The sequence below is a fragment of the Naegleria fowleri genome (assembly GCF_008403515.1).
Source record: "Naegleria fowleri strain ATCC 30894 chromosome Unknown tig7, whole genome shotgun sequence".
Taxonomy (NCBI): domain Eukaryota; phylum Heterolobosea; class Eutetramitea; order Acrasida; family Naegleriidae; genus Naegleria; species Naegleria fowleri.
The window spans coordinates 323,902-340,745 of NW_025407939.1; the positions used below are offsets into that span (position 1 = coordinate 323,902).

General features: G+C 35.4%; 4 protein-coding genes across 4 annotated transcripts; 1 reads left to right on the top strand and 3 right to left on the bottom strand.

The window, feature by feature from the left end:
• Window positions 1-13: 13 nt before the first annotated feature.
• On the bottom strand, window positions 14-3,730 carry FDP41_010858 (uncharacterized protein; the record flags this gene model as incomplete). Its single annotated transcript, XM_044701201.1, has 2 exons — window positions 14-3,534; window positions 3,580-3,730. 2 exons carry the CDS (start codon window positions 3,728-3,730, stop codon window positions 14-16), a joined length of 3,672 nt encoding a protein of 1,223 aa, XP_044567592.1.
• Window positions 3,731-3,789: 59 nt separating this feature from the next.
• FDP41_010859 (uncharacterized protein) lies at window positions 3,790-8,298 on the bottom strand (the record flags this gene model as incomplete). The annotated part of the gene is made up of 2 exons (XM_044701202.1): window positions 3,790-8,154; window positions 8,263-8,298. 2 exons carry the CDS (start codon window positions 8,296-8,298, stop codon window positions 3,790-3,792), a joined length of 4,401 nt encoding a protein of 1,466 aa, XP_044567593.1.
• Window positions 8,299-8,426: 128 nt separating this feature from the next.
• On the bottom strand, window positions 8,427-10,001 carry FDP41_010860 (uncharacterized protein; the record flags this gene model as incomplete). The annotated part of the gene is made up of 1 exon (XM_044701204.1): window positions 8,427-10,001. One exon carries the CDS (start codon window positions 9,999-10,001, stop codon window positions 8,427-8,429), a length of 1,575 nt encoding a protein of 524 aa, XP_044567594.1.
• A 516-nt stretch (window positions 10,002-10,517) lies between these two features.
• Window positions 10,518-16,085, top strand: FDP41_010861 (uncharacterized protein; the record flags this gene model as incomplete). The annotated part of the gene is made up of 1 exon (XM_044701205.1): window positions 10,518-16,085. One exon carries the CDS (start codon window positions 10,518-10,520, stop codon window positions 16,083-16,085), a length of 5,568 nt encoding a protein of 1,855 aa, XP_044567595.1.
• Between the last annotated feature and the right edge of the window lie 759 nt (window positions 16,086-16,844).

Below are 16,844 nucleotides of genomic sequence, written 5' to 3' on the forward strand. Positions count from 1 at the left end.
ACGAATTCAACAATCACTCGAAATATGGAAATATTGGAATACTACTGTTGGTCTTTGCATTATATTTCAAACCTGACATAAGAGAGCCAGAGGAAGAACTAAAATTGAAGCTCACAATTTCATCTTCACCTTCTTCCATTGGATCATTATGTTCACTGCAATTGATCATGAAATCTTTGTTCTCTTCTTCAGAAGATAGAGTACGGTTATCAGCCATAAAACTGGGAGACTTTGTTGCAGGTGAAAATGCAGACGAAAAGGAGGTTAGTTGGGACTTTTCATGATTGAATGTCAGGTCCAAATGATAACCACTTGTGCCAGAAAAGCTTTCCCTTTTGGAGTGTACCTCTAAAGGTGTACTGGTGGAACTGCTGTTGTTGGTGTTTACAATTAGCAAATTCTGGCTCTCGTGATGTTTGTCGATTTGAGACATGATACTCCTTATTTGAGTGGGTTGATGTTTGGAATGACTCGATTGACTTGAAGAATGGAGGTGCTGATGCGACTGATTAGAGTTGTTTTGCGTTTCTTGTAGAGTTCTTGTTCGGTTGTGTTGTTTCGAACTTGTTGAACGATGAGTCAAAGAGCTCTTAGTTTCTTGAGGTGTTAATTCCCTGTTGGAGCTTTGTGACAATGTCTGTGAGAGAGTGGTGTGGCTCTTCAAAGTATTTTCGAATTGATTCTCTTGTGGTAAAGGTTCTGAAAAGTTTGAATTCATCATCACTGTCGATGGTGGTTGTTGTTGATTTTCATCAACTTGATGTTGTTCAAGGATTGAGTGATTGATTGGCATTCTCTCTTCACAATGATGAGGATCTCTTCTGATCACTGTTCCAATTTCTTCCAAGTCCACAACATGTTCAGCATGTTGAATGATCACAGAAAGATTCAACAATATCGTTTGAATATCCAAATTTTCCATCACAAAATAATCAATACTTTTGGCAATCAGATACAGTCCATACAATACATGATTCTCACATGCGCTTATTTCTCTTCCAATGCATCGATTCAAAAGTATACTATTATTCATCTTGTACCACCACCGATTCGAAATAGTTTCATCCTCCCTCTTGATCGTACAATTTTCTGTTGGATGCATGGAGTGATGATTCATTATTGGATCCATCATTAAGAGTTCATTACTACTACTATTACTATTATTACTACTACCACTATTACTATTATTACTACTAGTAGTAGTGATTCTCATCCTTTGATCATTTCTAAAGAATTGGTGTGACCATGAAACAATAGAACTACATGCTTGTACAAGTTCTTCATTGGAATAGAATTTCCTTTGAAAGAATATCTTGTAGAACACATTCAACATACTCAATAGAATCGAATCACAACATGGATTTGTTTTCATACAACAATAAATAATATCACTTTGGAGTGCATTCTTTTGAGAGAGAGAACAAAAACATTCATACACACGCATGATTCCATTGAGGGACATGGAGCAATTTTCAGAACAATAAATGTCATACAAGGTACAACAATGACTTGTCCAAGGAACAATCTCATGACATGTATACATGTAAATGTAAGCAATGGTCTTGTAACTCTGTGAAATGTCCTCTTCCTCCTCTTCCTCTTCTTCACTTGATAGTGAATTGATCATGAACTTGTAACGAGAGTCCACAAAGATGGGCCAAAAAGTACTTGAATTGAACTTGTCCATCAAAAAGTTCTTGACACGAGTAAAACAAGTTGGACTTATGTCGAATCGATACTTGAAAGAAATGTCACTAAATGGTAGATGGAAAGGATTGTTAAATATGGTTTCATGTTGTTGTATCTTTCTCTTTTTCTTTCTTGTTGAGGATTGAAGATCACCACCACCTACACTTGTCTTTTCCTTCTGCAACATACCATGTGTGTCATCATCTTTAGTAGGATTATCCAATAATGGACTTTTTCTTTTCAAACTTGAATTAAGAAATTTAACATCCTCCTTATGCGTTGAAGGTAATTCTTGTCTCAAACACCTTGTTGTTGAATTCAGGTGGTGTTGGTGGTGTTGGTGGTTCAACGTCGTGTCGAGAATGAATGGTTTGTTTGTTGGAGACTCACAAGGAGTCGAACATTTTTGATCATTTTTCGAGAAATTTTCAGTGATAGATGTTGTTGTTGCCACTAATTCACTCATTCCAGTATCTTCTTGTTTGTTGTTCATTATCATTTCTACCACTTGGTCATCATCCTTGTTATGATCATTATCCTCACAACAAGAAGGACCAACCACAGGAGATAGTCTCAGTTGTTCCAGAATTGTTCTAACCTTTCTATTCTGAAGTCCAAATAATTGTGATACATTAATCAATGTTTTCTTTCGTCGACGACTTGTCGAGTGTGGAAGATGTTCTTCAATTTTCTTGGATAATTCACTTTGTGTGAATGCTTCGACTTGGAAAGGTGGAGATTCACATCGAACCTTAAATACATAGACAGGATCACCATCTTGTTGGTAGGTTTGATTGGATTGAATTTCACAATGTAATTCATAGGTGTCATTCAACATGGACGTGCACATGTAAGAAATAGGATATCTTGTATCCACACTTAAAAAGTATCCATAATTTGTAATGGTCAGTTTGTCATTGATCTTGTGAGGAAGAGAGAAGGGGAAACAGTTATTATTATTGTTGTTGTTGTTGTTGTTTTCTATGGTCTGTATGACAGGAGGAGTGTTGGAATTCTCAATTTCGTGATGATTGAGTTCATGTGAAGATTCAAAATGTTTAGCAGCTCGTTTCTCCAATCTTCTTGATCGAATTTCATCTTTGTAAATTAATTTAATTTTCTTCTCTTCTTCTCTAGAAATACATGAATAGCACTTGACACAATTATTTGGAATGTTTCTACTCTCTAGACATCGATATACACATGTGAGATGAAATACATGATCACATTTCTCTAATTTGTAAACAGGAGTGGAATCATAGAGAGGTAATAAACAAATTCCACAATCAGAGTTGATGTCAATGCACACATTGTCTGAATGATCACTTGTTGAAGGATTTGAATTAAATTTGATTTGTACATCCGAGAGTGAAAGCACTTGCTCAATTTGAATGATGGATTTTCTAATTGGTGGTTGGTGATGATTTGAAGAAAAAAGATACTTTGGATCGTCGTCGTGACCACTTCTCGCAGTGTTTAGCTTTGCTGAAGTTCTATTCGTTATTACATTCATGTCATTGATAGGACCACTATCATTGTTCATCCTTGGATTGAATGAACGATTCGTGATTGGTGTTGTTTCTTCTTGAAAAACAATGAACAAGTCATGGAAATTTCCGCAAGGTCCGGTGTGAAAGAAAGGCTTGGCGTCATTTTCAGTTGTCAATTTTTCTTTGTTCGTTGCTTGCAATGTAGAGGAAGGGTGAGGGACGGATGATATTTGGGAAGGAAACAATTGTTGAAGATTGGATTTAAAACTCTCAAGAAGAGTGAGGTAGTTGAGTAAGGAAGATGAAGGTTGGCTTGGAGCAATATCCTCAAATAGAAGAAGGGGACCTTGTAAATCTAATGGGCATGTTCAAAATCTTTATTCCAGACATCATTACTTACCAAGATCCTCAGCAAACAGGTCGCATGAATGAGCATTCTGGTGAATGATCGTTTCCGTCATCGGTTTTGTCAAGGCTTGCTTCAATTGACCATGCATGGTCGTTAACAGGGGGATGATAGGAGTGGTGTCTGGTTGTTGTTGTTGAGACATTTTTTTCAAGGGTCTTATTGCGAGAAGAAGCCTTTGCTTGGCAATAAAATTCAGTCGTTTTAATTAATGTTGTCATTGTTTTTTGCAATTGAACTTTTAGCAATATATTTTCGGAACGGAGATGGAATGATATCATGGCCACTTGCTTTTGGCTCCAAGGTCTTACGTTCAGTCAATGGTGATATCGTGAACGATGATGGGCTTTTGTTGGGAGTCATCTCTTCTTCTTCTCTCCCAATTAACGAGATTGGAGTTCTTAGAAGGAATGATTTTGTAAAGCTGTCATCAAATTTTTTCACGTTTGACTCTTCAATAGATTCCAATAATAAATTCTCTTCAAGCAAATGATGATGCTTATCGATCCTTAATAGAAAATCATTAGGATCCTGGGAATAGGAGAGTGATACTGTTTCTGAATTTGATTCAGGTGTGGTGGTATCAAAAGTTCCATCAATTGTTTGAGTAAAACTATTGGTAGTGTTAGCAGTAGTGGTGATATTCGAAGTGGTTGTTTGAGAACTACTTGTGGTGGTGGTGATGGTTGCACATGCGACTGTTGCAGTGTCATTGTGCTGATTCATTGCAATTCCATCCATGTTCTCTTTCTCATTTTCACTCTTCATGTTCTCTTCCTCCTTCTCACTTTTAAGTTGAGTTATCGGATGGTTCATCTCTTCCTGTTGAATGTTCTTTATGAACTCTCTTTCTCTCATCGTTATGAAATCACATATTTTGTGATACATTTCGTTTTCTTTCTGTTCGGAGTATGCAAATATGGAACGAATTTGTTCATTCAAAAAACTATGGGACACTTTCTGATCAATCTTTGAATCAATAATATCACTGGTCTGTCGATGAAATTGATCGCAATATTGTTGACATTGTTGTAAAAGGTTTTTCATCATCTTTTCATGCAATTCTTGTTCGTTCACTTGATTGGATGAGAGAAGAATAATTTTGTCATTCATTTCCTTCTTAAATAACTCTATTACGTTCATCACATCACTCATAAAGTTACTCAACATTGTTAAATCACTCATTCTTGAATGTACAGGAATGAGTGAAAGTGTGGATGATGATTCTATTGAAGTGGTGCCAGCAGTGACATTACTTTGATCTTGTTTGGTAGAATTCATTGGATGTTCTTGATGTGTACTATTGTTTTTCATTTGTTGTAACAAACTATGTTCCAAATCTCCAACAATCTTCAATAGGTTCTGAGAGGATTGAATATTGCCATGCTCAATGTTCATTATTTTCATAATCAATTCTTCATGTATGTGATGAATTGTTTCATTGAATTTGTTTTCAAATTGTTTCAAAGTTTCCTCAGTATTATTCATTAAAGAATTCACGAATTCTTGTTTAAAACACCATAATGGTGAATGAGTTTCCTCCTCAGCACTACTGCTACTACTACTATCATTCTCAATTTGCTGATTCTCAATCCATGATAGCCTTCTTTGAATATCTTGTAGTGTTCGTTCATAGAGATCAAATGGAAATGTCGGTGTGAGAGAGTGGTGGTCAGAGTGATGCTGCTGTTGTTTCTGTTGCTGTTTCTGTTGCTCTGAGGGATCATTCAAAGTACTTGGTTCAAGAGTGGTGGTGGTGGTGGTGGTGGTGGTCAGATTGGTGATGGACAATATTGGATCAACTCCATCTGTTTTGTTGTTCGTGGGTGTGACAATTTCATTCACTTCATTGTTCTGATGGGCAGGTACTTGATCAGTCTTTGTTGAGAGTTGAAGAGGAGTGGATGGAGAATGTCTTTCATCATTTCTCTGTGATTTTTCATGAATCATTTCTAATAATTGTTTCATTTGTTTATCCAAATTAGACAATTCATGTTGAACCTGTTGAAACATTAAAGATCGATCTTGTTGCTCCTTTTGAATGATTTGTTTGATGTTGGACATGTTTTCAAATGAATAACTCTCAAGAGTGTTCATTCGATCCATAAGTTCTTCTTCCATTCGAATCGAATTGGCAATCTTTTCATGAAAGAGAATATTTGAGGAAGAAGATTGAATTGTAGAGTTCATGATCGTATTGCAAGTAGTACTAGTACTGTTGGATGATGAATGATGATTGGTTGTTGTTGTTGTTGTTTGTTGTACAATGGAATTGGTAGAAGGTGAATGGATTGTTTTCTCTTCATCTTCCTCTTTTGATTCTTCTTGAATACTTGTTGAATTTTCATTGACAAGTGGACTGCCCTGACCAGAAGCGATCACTTGAGAATTCTCAATGGATGGTTCTTGTGTTGTACAACTAGTGGTGGATGATGACTGAATCGTGGTGGTGGTGGTGGTGGTGGTGGATTCATGTAAGGTCCGTAATTCTTTCAATTCCTTCTCAACAAGATTCAATCTCTCTACCAAGTGAGAGAAATGCATTGATTGTTGCTCTTGAATGATATCTTTCACTTGTTCAATGAAATCATTCATTCTATTCTTTTGAGCAAGTTCCATTAATTGTAATTTTTCATCCAAATGTTTGTCATGATCTTCCTCTTGAAGGGATACTCTGTAATTTAAATATTTTGGAATAATATTTGGTACTTTTTTTGTGAATGATAGTACCTTATGAATGATGATGGCATTTGAGTGGTTCATCTTTTCAGGGTTGACTGCATCGAGTTCATTGGAAGTTTGATCCTCTTTCTTCTTTTCAAATATAATATTATTCTTTTCAAAGAATGTTTTCATTGTATTAAAATCATGGAAATAGGTCACACAACATCTCATTCCCTTCTTGTATTGTCTTTCATAGGTATGAAATAGACAATAACTTTCATGACCATCATAGAAAAGAATTAAAAATTCAAAGTTCTTTGAAGGAGAGGAATGTGTGAAATTGTCCATAGGGGCATTGTCATGTTCATTTAAGGCTTCTCTTTTGTAGGCCTTAATAAACCAACAGGTGGAGGTTTCTCGTTCTTTAAAGAGAGAAAGTTCTTCATCCCATTGAGTCGATGAAATAACAATATCCATATTTAAATGAACTGAATATCGATCACATCTATTCACAATACTACAAATATCCATGGAGAATGAATTTTCATTGTTGCTATAATCTTTTAAATGATACAATTTCTTTGACATTTCAAATATTCCCTCAATACTCATTTGAGAAATGATTGGAATTCTTTGATACAATAAATTGATTGAAACTTCACAGCAAAGAACTTGAACCAATTGTTCCTTTTCTCCTTGCGATCGAATATAATTAGGATCAATGTCAGCAACAATGGCACGAATATCCTCTGATAGATGATTCATCTCAGTTTCATTTCTCCCTATAGGAGTAGTAGGTGGTGGTGGTGGTGGTGAGAGTGTTGTCGAATCGAATTCCTTTGAGCCACCAGCCTCATTGGATACAAAGAGTGTCTGCTTAATAAGATCATATTCATCAAAGTAGTAGTAGTAGGGTTGAGAATGTGCATATGGTTGTAGTGGTGATGATATTGTTATATTTGTTGTTGTTTTGTGAGGAGATCTTCCATACACATGAATGCATGAACCTGTTCTTTCAACTCTTCGAGTGGATGGTGAATGTGATTTCTTTTGAGTTGTTGATTCAGCAGGGATGGAAGGATTCACGACTTGTGTCATGACACCACTTTCATTGTAAGTAACTTGTTGTTGATTGGATTCATGAATAATGATTGGTTGTTGAGATTTTTGATCAACAACCTCCTGAGGAGAGTGGAGGGTATTATTTCTGTACTTGATATTTCCAATAATGAAACATTGATGACGTTCCAGTTGTGAACTGTTGTCATGATGATGATTGTGGCGGTACTCAGTGTTGGAAGAATCTACTGTTCCCACATTTTCACTGTTTTTTGAAGGACTTGTTGTTTCATCATCACCGCCAAAACTAGAGTGTTGCTTCATGACATGTCCGTGCACGGCCATGTTACTAAATCCGTTCAATACATCTGGCCGACTCACCCTAAACTCACTCTCTATCATCTCTTTGATCTGAGAAAATACTTGAGCGATGGATGTGATGTGATTCAAAGTCACCACCGATTGAACTACTTGTTCAAATAACTGTGGAGGTAATTCTACAGAACCCTCAATAAAATATCGATTCAACATTTCATTTGCTGATGATTTAAGTATTGAGCTGGTATTGGCGGTGATGATGCTTGTCGTGGAATTGGTTGGAGAAGGACTATGAGAAATACTACTCCCTTCTTGAGATAATTCCAACCATCGATTTAAATCCAACCACAAATCCACCAATTCCTCACACGAATAGGATGATTGTTTACAATAGTCTCGAAATTGAGGATGAATAAGAATAGCCTTAATATCCAATCCGTTTTGTGATGAGGTCATGAGAGGAGAGGAAGGATCCTGTGCATCTAGCGGTGATGATGGCTGTAGTTGTTGTTGAGAATAGTTCCATCTCTGCCCAATCATCAACATCGATTACATACGAATCCATGCAAGGAGTGTTGAAAAAGATTTATAATATCGGTCGGATCGGCATTATATTTGCTCTTTCATGAAACTCACCTGATGATGATCAGAGTAGTCATGATCTTGCTTCATTTACGATCGTGATAATAAAATTTTGTATTAGGAATATTGCTGGAATAAAGCTGAACCACCAAGTCTTTTTAAGGCTTCCTTAGGTTGGAACAAAGTACGTCCAAGTTCAAAACGGTCCTAATTTTTTTTTAAAGTAACTTCTTGATTTGGGCCAATAATTTCAACTCGTCCGAACTTTGCAATAATTTCACTCCAGGCGCTGTTGAGAAGACGGCAGAAGGATCGGTCATGAGGGCACGAGCAATTTCTTTCTTTTCATCATCATTGCCAGTCGAATCTTTCATGAGTCTATAAATGGTCAACAGCATTCGAAAGGACACATCCTTACTCTTCTCATTAGGAAGAAATTCCAACATGGAAGACAACAATTGAATCTCTTCATCTGAATTCTGTTGTGGTAAATACAAGGATAAATTACATGAGAGTGAAGTTGCCGTTAAACGAAGTCCTTCCAATTCAGATGAAAGTGAAGTGGAGATCATGTCTACAAGTTTGGTCAATCTCATCTCTGTTCCATTCTGTGCTCCAATGATGAATTGTACCATTTCTGGTAGATTCTTTGAATGTTGTTGATAGTGTCGATCAAATAAATTACAATACAATCGCATCACCATTAATTGGGTGGGCATTGAACAAGATGAAAATTGTGATACAAATCTCTCTTCAATTATTTGAATAATATTCTTGTGTGATCCAATTGTAATTTCTCTTGCATATTTAGATGTTAAGACCAGTAATCGTAATAAATCTAAAATTGGAAATGCATCACTTTCCTTGGTGTGTTTCAATAATTTTTCTAGTACAATAAATGTTTGATCTGAAATGAGAGTCGATTTGTCATGTTCTTGATGAGGTAATTGTAAATATTGTTCTAATTGATTTAACACTCTTGTATCTCCATTCATGTCATCAATGAATTGAGCATTGGTTGTTTTCAATTTGGTCATGACTTGTGGAACATTGGATTTGTTGTATCGATAAATTTCAAGTGGATCTTTAAAAGAAGATGATGATGAGGTAGAGCTTGTAGTGCTGCTGCTGCTGCCATAGGTACTGTAGTTATTAGTAGTAGTAGTAGTAGTAGTAGTATTACCATAGCCTCCTCCTCCCATATTCATCATCATCATTTGATTCATCATTTGTGAAACGAGTGGATTGTTCATCATTTGAGCTAAATTATTCATACCACCCATACCACTACCCATACCACCACCACCAAAGGCACCCAAATTTGGAGATTGTTCTGGATGTGCACTTCCACCCATCATTTGATCAATCATGGGTTTCACCATTTGTCCCAATGGTGTCTGAAAGAATTCACGTGGTAATCCAAGAATATCATCTGGAATACCCACACCCAATAAGAAATTGGAACATTCATTGGTAAAATTATTACAATTATTCTCAAAGAGATTGTATTGATCCATTCGGAATCGAGTTTGGCCAATGGTATGAACAAAGTCTTCAAAGAGTGACTGATCAATTTGAGTATCACCCAAATGAATGACACGGACAGGTTGTCCATAGGGTGTGGTGAGTGGAGTCATGCATTGAACACCTCCACCAAAGAAGTATTCCTTTCCATAGACCACAATACTGGTGTGCCAAATGCCAGGAAAGTGTTTACCAGTGAATTGTTGAGAGAAGGCTGACGCGAGTCCCATTGAAAGATCATAGACATAGAGTTCTACTTTATGGGTCATTGTTGTTATGTTTCTTTGAAAGGGTTGTTGTTGTGTTGGTTTGATAAAGGAGGATGATGGTGATCGGATGATGGTGATCGGATGATGGTGATCGGATGACGGATTGAAAAAAGATTTGGTTTTGTTTCAAGTGATAAGGATGATAGTGCGATCGCAGACAACAGAAACAACAACGGTTCTTTTTTTTTCTTGTGGTCTGTCTCGTTGGATTATGGCTGGCTGGGTGTGTGGGGAGGATCACGCGCGTCGAGAGAGTTGTACGAAAGGAATTGAACCTTATTTTTGTTTTTCTGCGCAATCAAGTCAACCAACGTTGTTGTTAGGGTTTATTCTTGCGCAGAGGTCTCATCAACGACATGATTGAAGGTATCATTGACAATAGATGAAATGAATGCATATTCATACAATTACACTTAACTCTATAATCCAAATGATTCATCGTGAAGAGAGATTATAATCGATCTAGAAATTTTATGAGCACGAGCTAGACTTGTTTGAATCACCTTGCAAAGAAAAATGTTCAAACGATCCAAGAAGACGACGACTTTTTTGCATCGGAAGAAGCATGGAGCTACTACGACGACTGCAACAGGTGGAGATTCTTCTCATCAACAAACTCTCTCTGTTCCATTATTGGACTACTCTCATGATGATGATGATAGTGGTGGTGGATGCTTGGTCGACCATTCATCCTATTCTCTTCATCATCATCACGACCAGAAGAATTTCACTCCCTCCATGACCTCATCACCACCACCAACCTTTTCATCCTCCTCCTCCTCCTCCTCACAACATGACCAACCACATCAACCATTCTCTCACCACCTCCACCACACTCCTCAAATGATTCAAAGTACATCCATCACCATGTATGAATACAGCACCATTCGTTACATTCTCTACATTTTATTAAATCTATTGACACTCGGAATGGTTCATTTCATGTTCAATGATCGAGTGAAATGTACTTTGAGATTTAAAAAAACAAATCATGTCAAGAATGCAAAATATGTCTTGATCTTTCATAACAATGAATATACCACATGTCCATTGAAAAAGATTCTATTACCAAAGAAGAATAACCACAAGACAACTCTATCTTCCTCCTCAACACCAACAACAACAACCACACAAAACTTGTCATCATCACTTTCAAGACAAAACTCACCACTTTCAACAAGACAAAACTCATCATCTCTGAATTCACATTTATTTATTCACTTTCAATATCAATATCAAAGATACATGTATTTACATGACTCTCAACAATTTGCTCTCATTGATTCCATGCCTCTTTCATATTTATTACACGAATACAAAACAAAAACCATGCATACAGGTTTGGATTCATACACTCATCTTTCACGATTGTTTTTATTTGGAAATAATTTCATTCACATCACAAGTACCAAATTTATCAAAGTCATTGTGAATGAGCTGTCCAATATTTTCTATCCTTTTCAATTCATTACTCTATTATTTTTAATTTTTATTCGAGGATATTATTTCTATAGTGCCATTCATGGCATGTGTTTATTATTTTCATTGATTTGTGCCATCAAAGTCCATCCACATCGGACTATTGCTAAAAAAGTCAAAAAAGAACTTGCATTATCCTATGAATACACAAGTGAAATTAGAGTATTGAGAGATTCACAAATATACATGGTTGGAACTTCAAATCTAGTACCAGGTGATATTATTATATTGAATAATGTCACTACTGTACCATGTGATTGTATTTTATTATCTACACCAAAATCACAACGTGTTTTATTATGTGATGAATCGACATTGACAGGAGATACTGAACTCTCTCACAAGACACCTCTCAATTGGAATGATTTGAAGACTACTACAATGACACCTACTACTAGTTCTACTATGACACCTACTAGTAGTAATACTGCTACTACTGGTCCAACTACTACTACTACTACTAGTAGTAGTACCACCACCACCACTTCTTTAAAAGAAGATCATTCCATTCTCATTGATCAATACCATGTATTGATTGGAGGTACAAGAATTGTGAGAGAACAACGAAAAGACCTCCTCCTCCTTCCAGAGAAGGATGAAATCACAGAGGAGGAGGAGGATACAAGACATCAAACAACAACAACTCCATCAAACACCTCAAATCTCATTAAGGCACTTGTCATTCGAACAGGTTTTCATACTGTGAAAGGATCAATGATTAGAAATATTCTATTAGATGCTCATGGAGATTCTTCAATGAGTAGTACTATGAGTAGTACTACGACTAGTACTAGTCTTTCTGGGACCAGTAGTAATGATAGCAGTAGAGGTGTTGGTGGTAATAATGGTGTTGGTAATAATGGTGGTAATAGTGGTGGTAATAGTAATGGCACATCACCACCTTCCTCCAACTATTACTACTATACTACTGATCATCATCACTCCCATCACCAACATCACCAAATCAATCCTACTCCTTCTCTTTTCAACCATAATAATACTTTTAAATCTAAAAAAAGAATGAATAACTACATGAATGATTTATACTATCTCATCTACACATTGGTAGCATTAGCTTTTATTTCTCTCATCATTCTATCTCTCTATTTTGGTACATTACCTTATCACAATTATGCCAATATTTTCAATAATATTGATGACAAGACATTTAATTTATTTTTAGAAGATGATGCTTCATGGATTGGATATATTTCTATTGTATTTATTTTCATTAATAGTGTTCCACCTTATTTGATATTTATTGTAGTAACACTACCAATGATATTAACTAATCGATTATTATTTAAGAAAAATATCAAATCTATTCAAAGTATTGACAGTAGTTTATTTAAATTTGGATTAATTGATTTGGTGTGTTATGATAAGACTGGTACTTTGTGTGAATCCAATATGTCCTTATATGGAATATTGACATGCAATGACTTGTTACATCCAACAGATGATATTACTCAGTTAAGTGAGGATGTTACTAATTTATTAGCTTGCTGTCATAATTTATTCTCTAAATATGATAAGGATACTAATCGTCGTGTATTAATAGGTGATACCATTGATCAAGCCTTATTAGAATTTACCAACTATGAATTGAAGAGAGATGGAATGAATCACTCTTGTGATATCTACACTCCTGCAATGAGTAGTAAAGGTAGTACTTCCAATAGAAGTGGTGATAGTACAACTAAACGGAGTTCCTCACAACGACGACAACAATGGTGGCCACCTTCATCAAATCGTACGACACCTCCATGTAGTGTCATGTACGACTCAACCTTCAATTCTCATCCTTCATGTGGTGCTAGTGATGGTGCTAGTGGTGATGGTACTGATAGTAGTAGTGCTAGTGGTGATGGAGTTAGTGGTGGTGGTGGTGGTTTCAATCTCATTCCTCCTCCTCAATTCAGTGAGAGAGGTTCCATTCATATTGCTAGAAATTATCCCTTCTCTTCCACTCTTAAACGACAATCTGTACTCATGACCTTTCCTAAAATGGTAGTCTATTCTAAAGGTAGTCCATCGAGTATCAAATCCATATGTGCACCTCATACTCTACCTTCTAATTATGATCAAATTGTACAACACTATGGATTACAAGGATTTAAAATATTAGCCATGGGAATGAAGAATATTTCTGATCTACATCAAGATCAAAGACAAGTGATTGAAAAGGATTTGACATTTATTGGATTTATTTTGTTAAAGAATCGAATGTATCCACATGTGAAACATGAAATCAAACATTTAGAGAGTATTAATCATGTGAAAACTAAAATGATTACTGGTGATAATATCTATTCAAGTATTTATAGTGCTATTGAATGTGGAATGATTGATCGTGATACTGAACAAGTGTATTGTGCATTCTATGAAAATCATACCATTGAATGGAAGAGTGTGAATGTTATTCAATTATTCAAGACGAAGAGTGGTGGTGGTGATGGTGGTGCGAAGAGTGGTGGTAGCCACTATCATGATCTTTCCAAATATGGGAATAGAGCTACAATCACTCCTCCTTCACAACAAGATGAGCATCTTGTTGAACCCATAGGTATTGGTGGTAGTATTGGTAGTGGTAGTGGTATTGGTATTGGTGGTAGTGGTAATAATGGTGGTATTGATTCTGTTCCATCTCCTCCTCTTCCTTCATCTCATCACTTGTCAACAAGTCAAAGTGACATGGATGATAATAGTACAACACTCAGAATGTTAATTTCACCTGTTGCATCTGTTTCTCAAGAAGAAGATGACTCCTCAGATGACTATGATCTGAATCAACAACAACAATCTAACTCATCTTCTCATCAAACAAGAAGAAGAGGACACGATCAACAACAACATCGTGACACCTCAGGCATCAATACCTCTAACTCTTCCTTCAACATGAATCATCATCACATGAAAAGATCTTTTAAAAATTTATTACTTCATAGTGTGAGTATGATGAACAATGATTCAAATCCAGAGAAAAAGATTGCACTTGCAATGACTGGTGAAGCATTTCAATATTTTAGAAATCAATTACTATCCAATCCCTATCATTCATTTTATGAATTATTACCATTCTATTCTCAATTGTTGTGTCTATGTCATATTTATACAGAAATGTCTCCCAATCAAAAAGGATATCTTGTGAGTGATTTTAAGAGTTACTTAGATCATATTGTATGTATGATTGGAGATGGAAGTAATGATTCGATTGCCATGAATTGTAGTGATGCCTCTGTGTTTATTTCAAAAAGGAGTAGTAGTAGTAGGAGTGGTGGTAGTAGTAGTAGTAGTAGTAGGAGTGGTGGTGGTGGTGGTGGTGGTGGTGGTGGTGGAAATTATGAACATTCCTATGCTGCACAATTTACAGTACCCTTAGAAGAAGAAGAAGAAGAAATTCATCAAATCAACTTGACAAGACTTTTACCAAAAACAACGAGTTCATCACTTAGTGCTCCTCCACTCACTCAGCAAGATGATGATGATGCTCTCCAAGAAAGTCATTATATCCAATTTGAGGATGATGACAACAATACATTCATGAAGAACAAACATGACTACTCTACTCTTAATAACAATACTACTACTAGTAATATCAACATCAGCAAGAAGAACAATATTCGCTCTGGAGATCGTAGTAGTAGTAGTAATAGTGGTTCTACCTCTCATATCATGACACATCTCATCTCCATTGCACAATTAATGCTTGACAAGATTCATATCAACAGCAAATTCATCCTCGTATTCATTTATGTACAATTTATTATAACATGTCATGATGTGATTATTTATGGATATGATATGAGTGAAAGTATGATCATCTATACTCATATATTCAAAGGCTTATTATTACCAATTTTATTATCATTGAATCCAGTAGTCTCTGATTGTGAGAGTAACATCAAATATAGACCATCCAAATCCATCATTAGATTTCAGTTATTATTTACAGTATCCTTACAAATACTTTATCAGTCTATTGTATTTTTTATAGTCATATTTGTGTTACATTCACCCTATATACAAATGCAACAATCACTAATATTCCAATTTTCTAATTTCCAATACATGAGTGTTGCCATGTCCTATCAGTTGACTTACTATTTTAGAACAAATTCATTACTTGCCTCAATTAGGAAATCATTTAGAAATTATACATTTTGGGTTGTTTGGTGTTTGTTGTTTATTTTAGATTTTTTAATTTTAATTCCATTCCCTGCACCCTTTTCCTTTGAAATGAATATGAACAGACTATTCAAAATGACTAATTTATTTGTGGATGATGTTGCCAACAATGAAGCCTATGTCAGAACTGGTGGTCATGATTATGTGTACACAGATCATAGAGATTTGGAAAAATCTTATTATGTCATTCTCAAACTCATCATTTTGGGAGTCATGTTAGTGAATATCTTTGCTACTGCATTGATTGAATGTTGCACAACATGGGCCTACAAATTTTACAAACATTTGACTTTCTCAAATCCTTCTCCAAACAGTGGAATGACATGGAAAAGATGTGTAGATTTGTTTAAAAACCATGAATACCAACAGTCTGGTTCATCTGAGACCATTATCATCCCATATTTGACAAGAAATTAAATCTTGAATTTTGTTGCAAAGAGTCCACACAATGGACTGATGATGGATTGTAAAAGTTTTGTGACACTAGAGATTACCAGTCCCTTTGGGAATTGGCTTGATAAACCGAGAATTCTTCGCGGAATAGAACAGATCATCAGGTCAAGTGATTTATCCAATATTTTGAATTTAATTCGTTTTCTTCTCTTTTGGTTATATATTAATAAAATCCATCTTTCCTTCTGTAATTGGAGTTATTACAACTAAATTTCAAACTCGCTCTTTTCACTCTCATTTATTCCATACTTCCACTAATTTAACAATAATAACTTCCAATAAATAAAGATTAAAGTTATTGTTAATAAATTAAAATAAGTGTTCACTAAAGCAATATTTAATTTATCAGATATTTGTTTGGTAAATATCTGAAAATATTATTTCCGTAAATTATCAACCGAAGTAAATTATCAACGCACATCACTTCATTTATAAACAATAACCAAGTTTTATTCTTTTTGACAATAACTTAAGAATATTATCTGACGATAACTCTATTATTTAAAAGACGAGAGAAATCCAAATATTTGCAGAACAATAGAAGTTTTACCAGATGGTGGATTCCTGAAGGTTGTGTAGAAACACCAATTTTATTGTCTTAATTGTCGTTTAATTTCTAGTTGTAGCATATATGTAAATTTTTCATGGCACTACTAGTTTAAATCTCAGAATGTGCTTGAGAGATATGAGTTTATAAATTGCAGTTATGACATTTGAAGTATC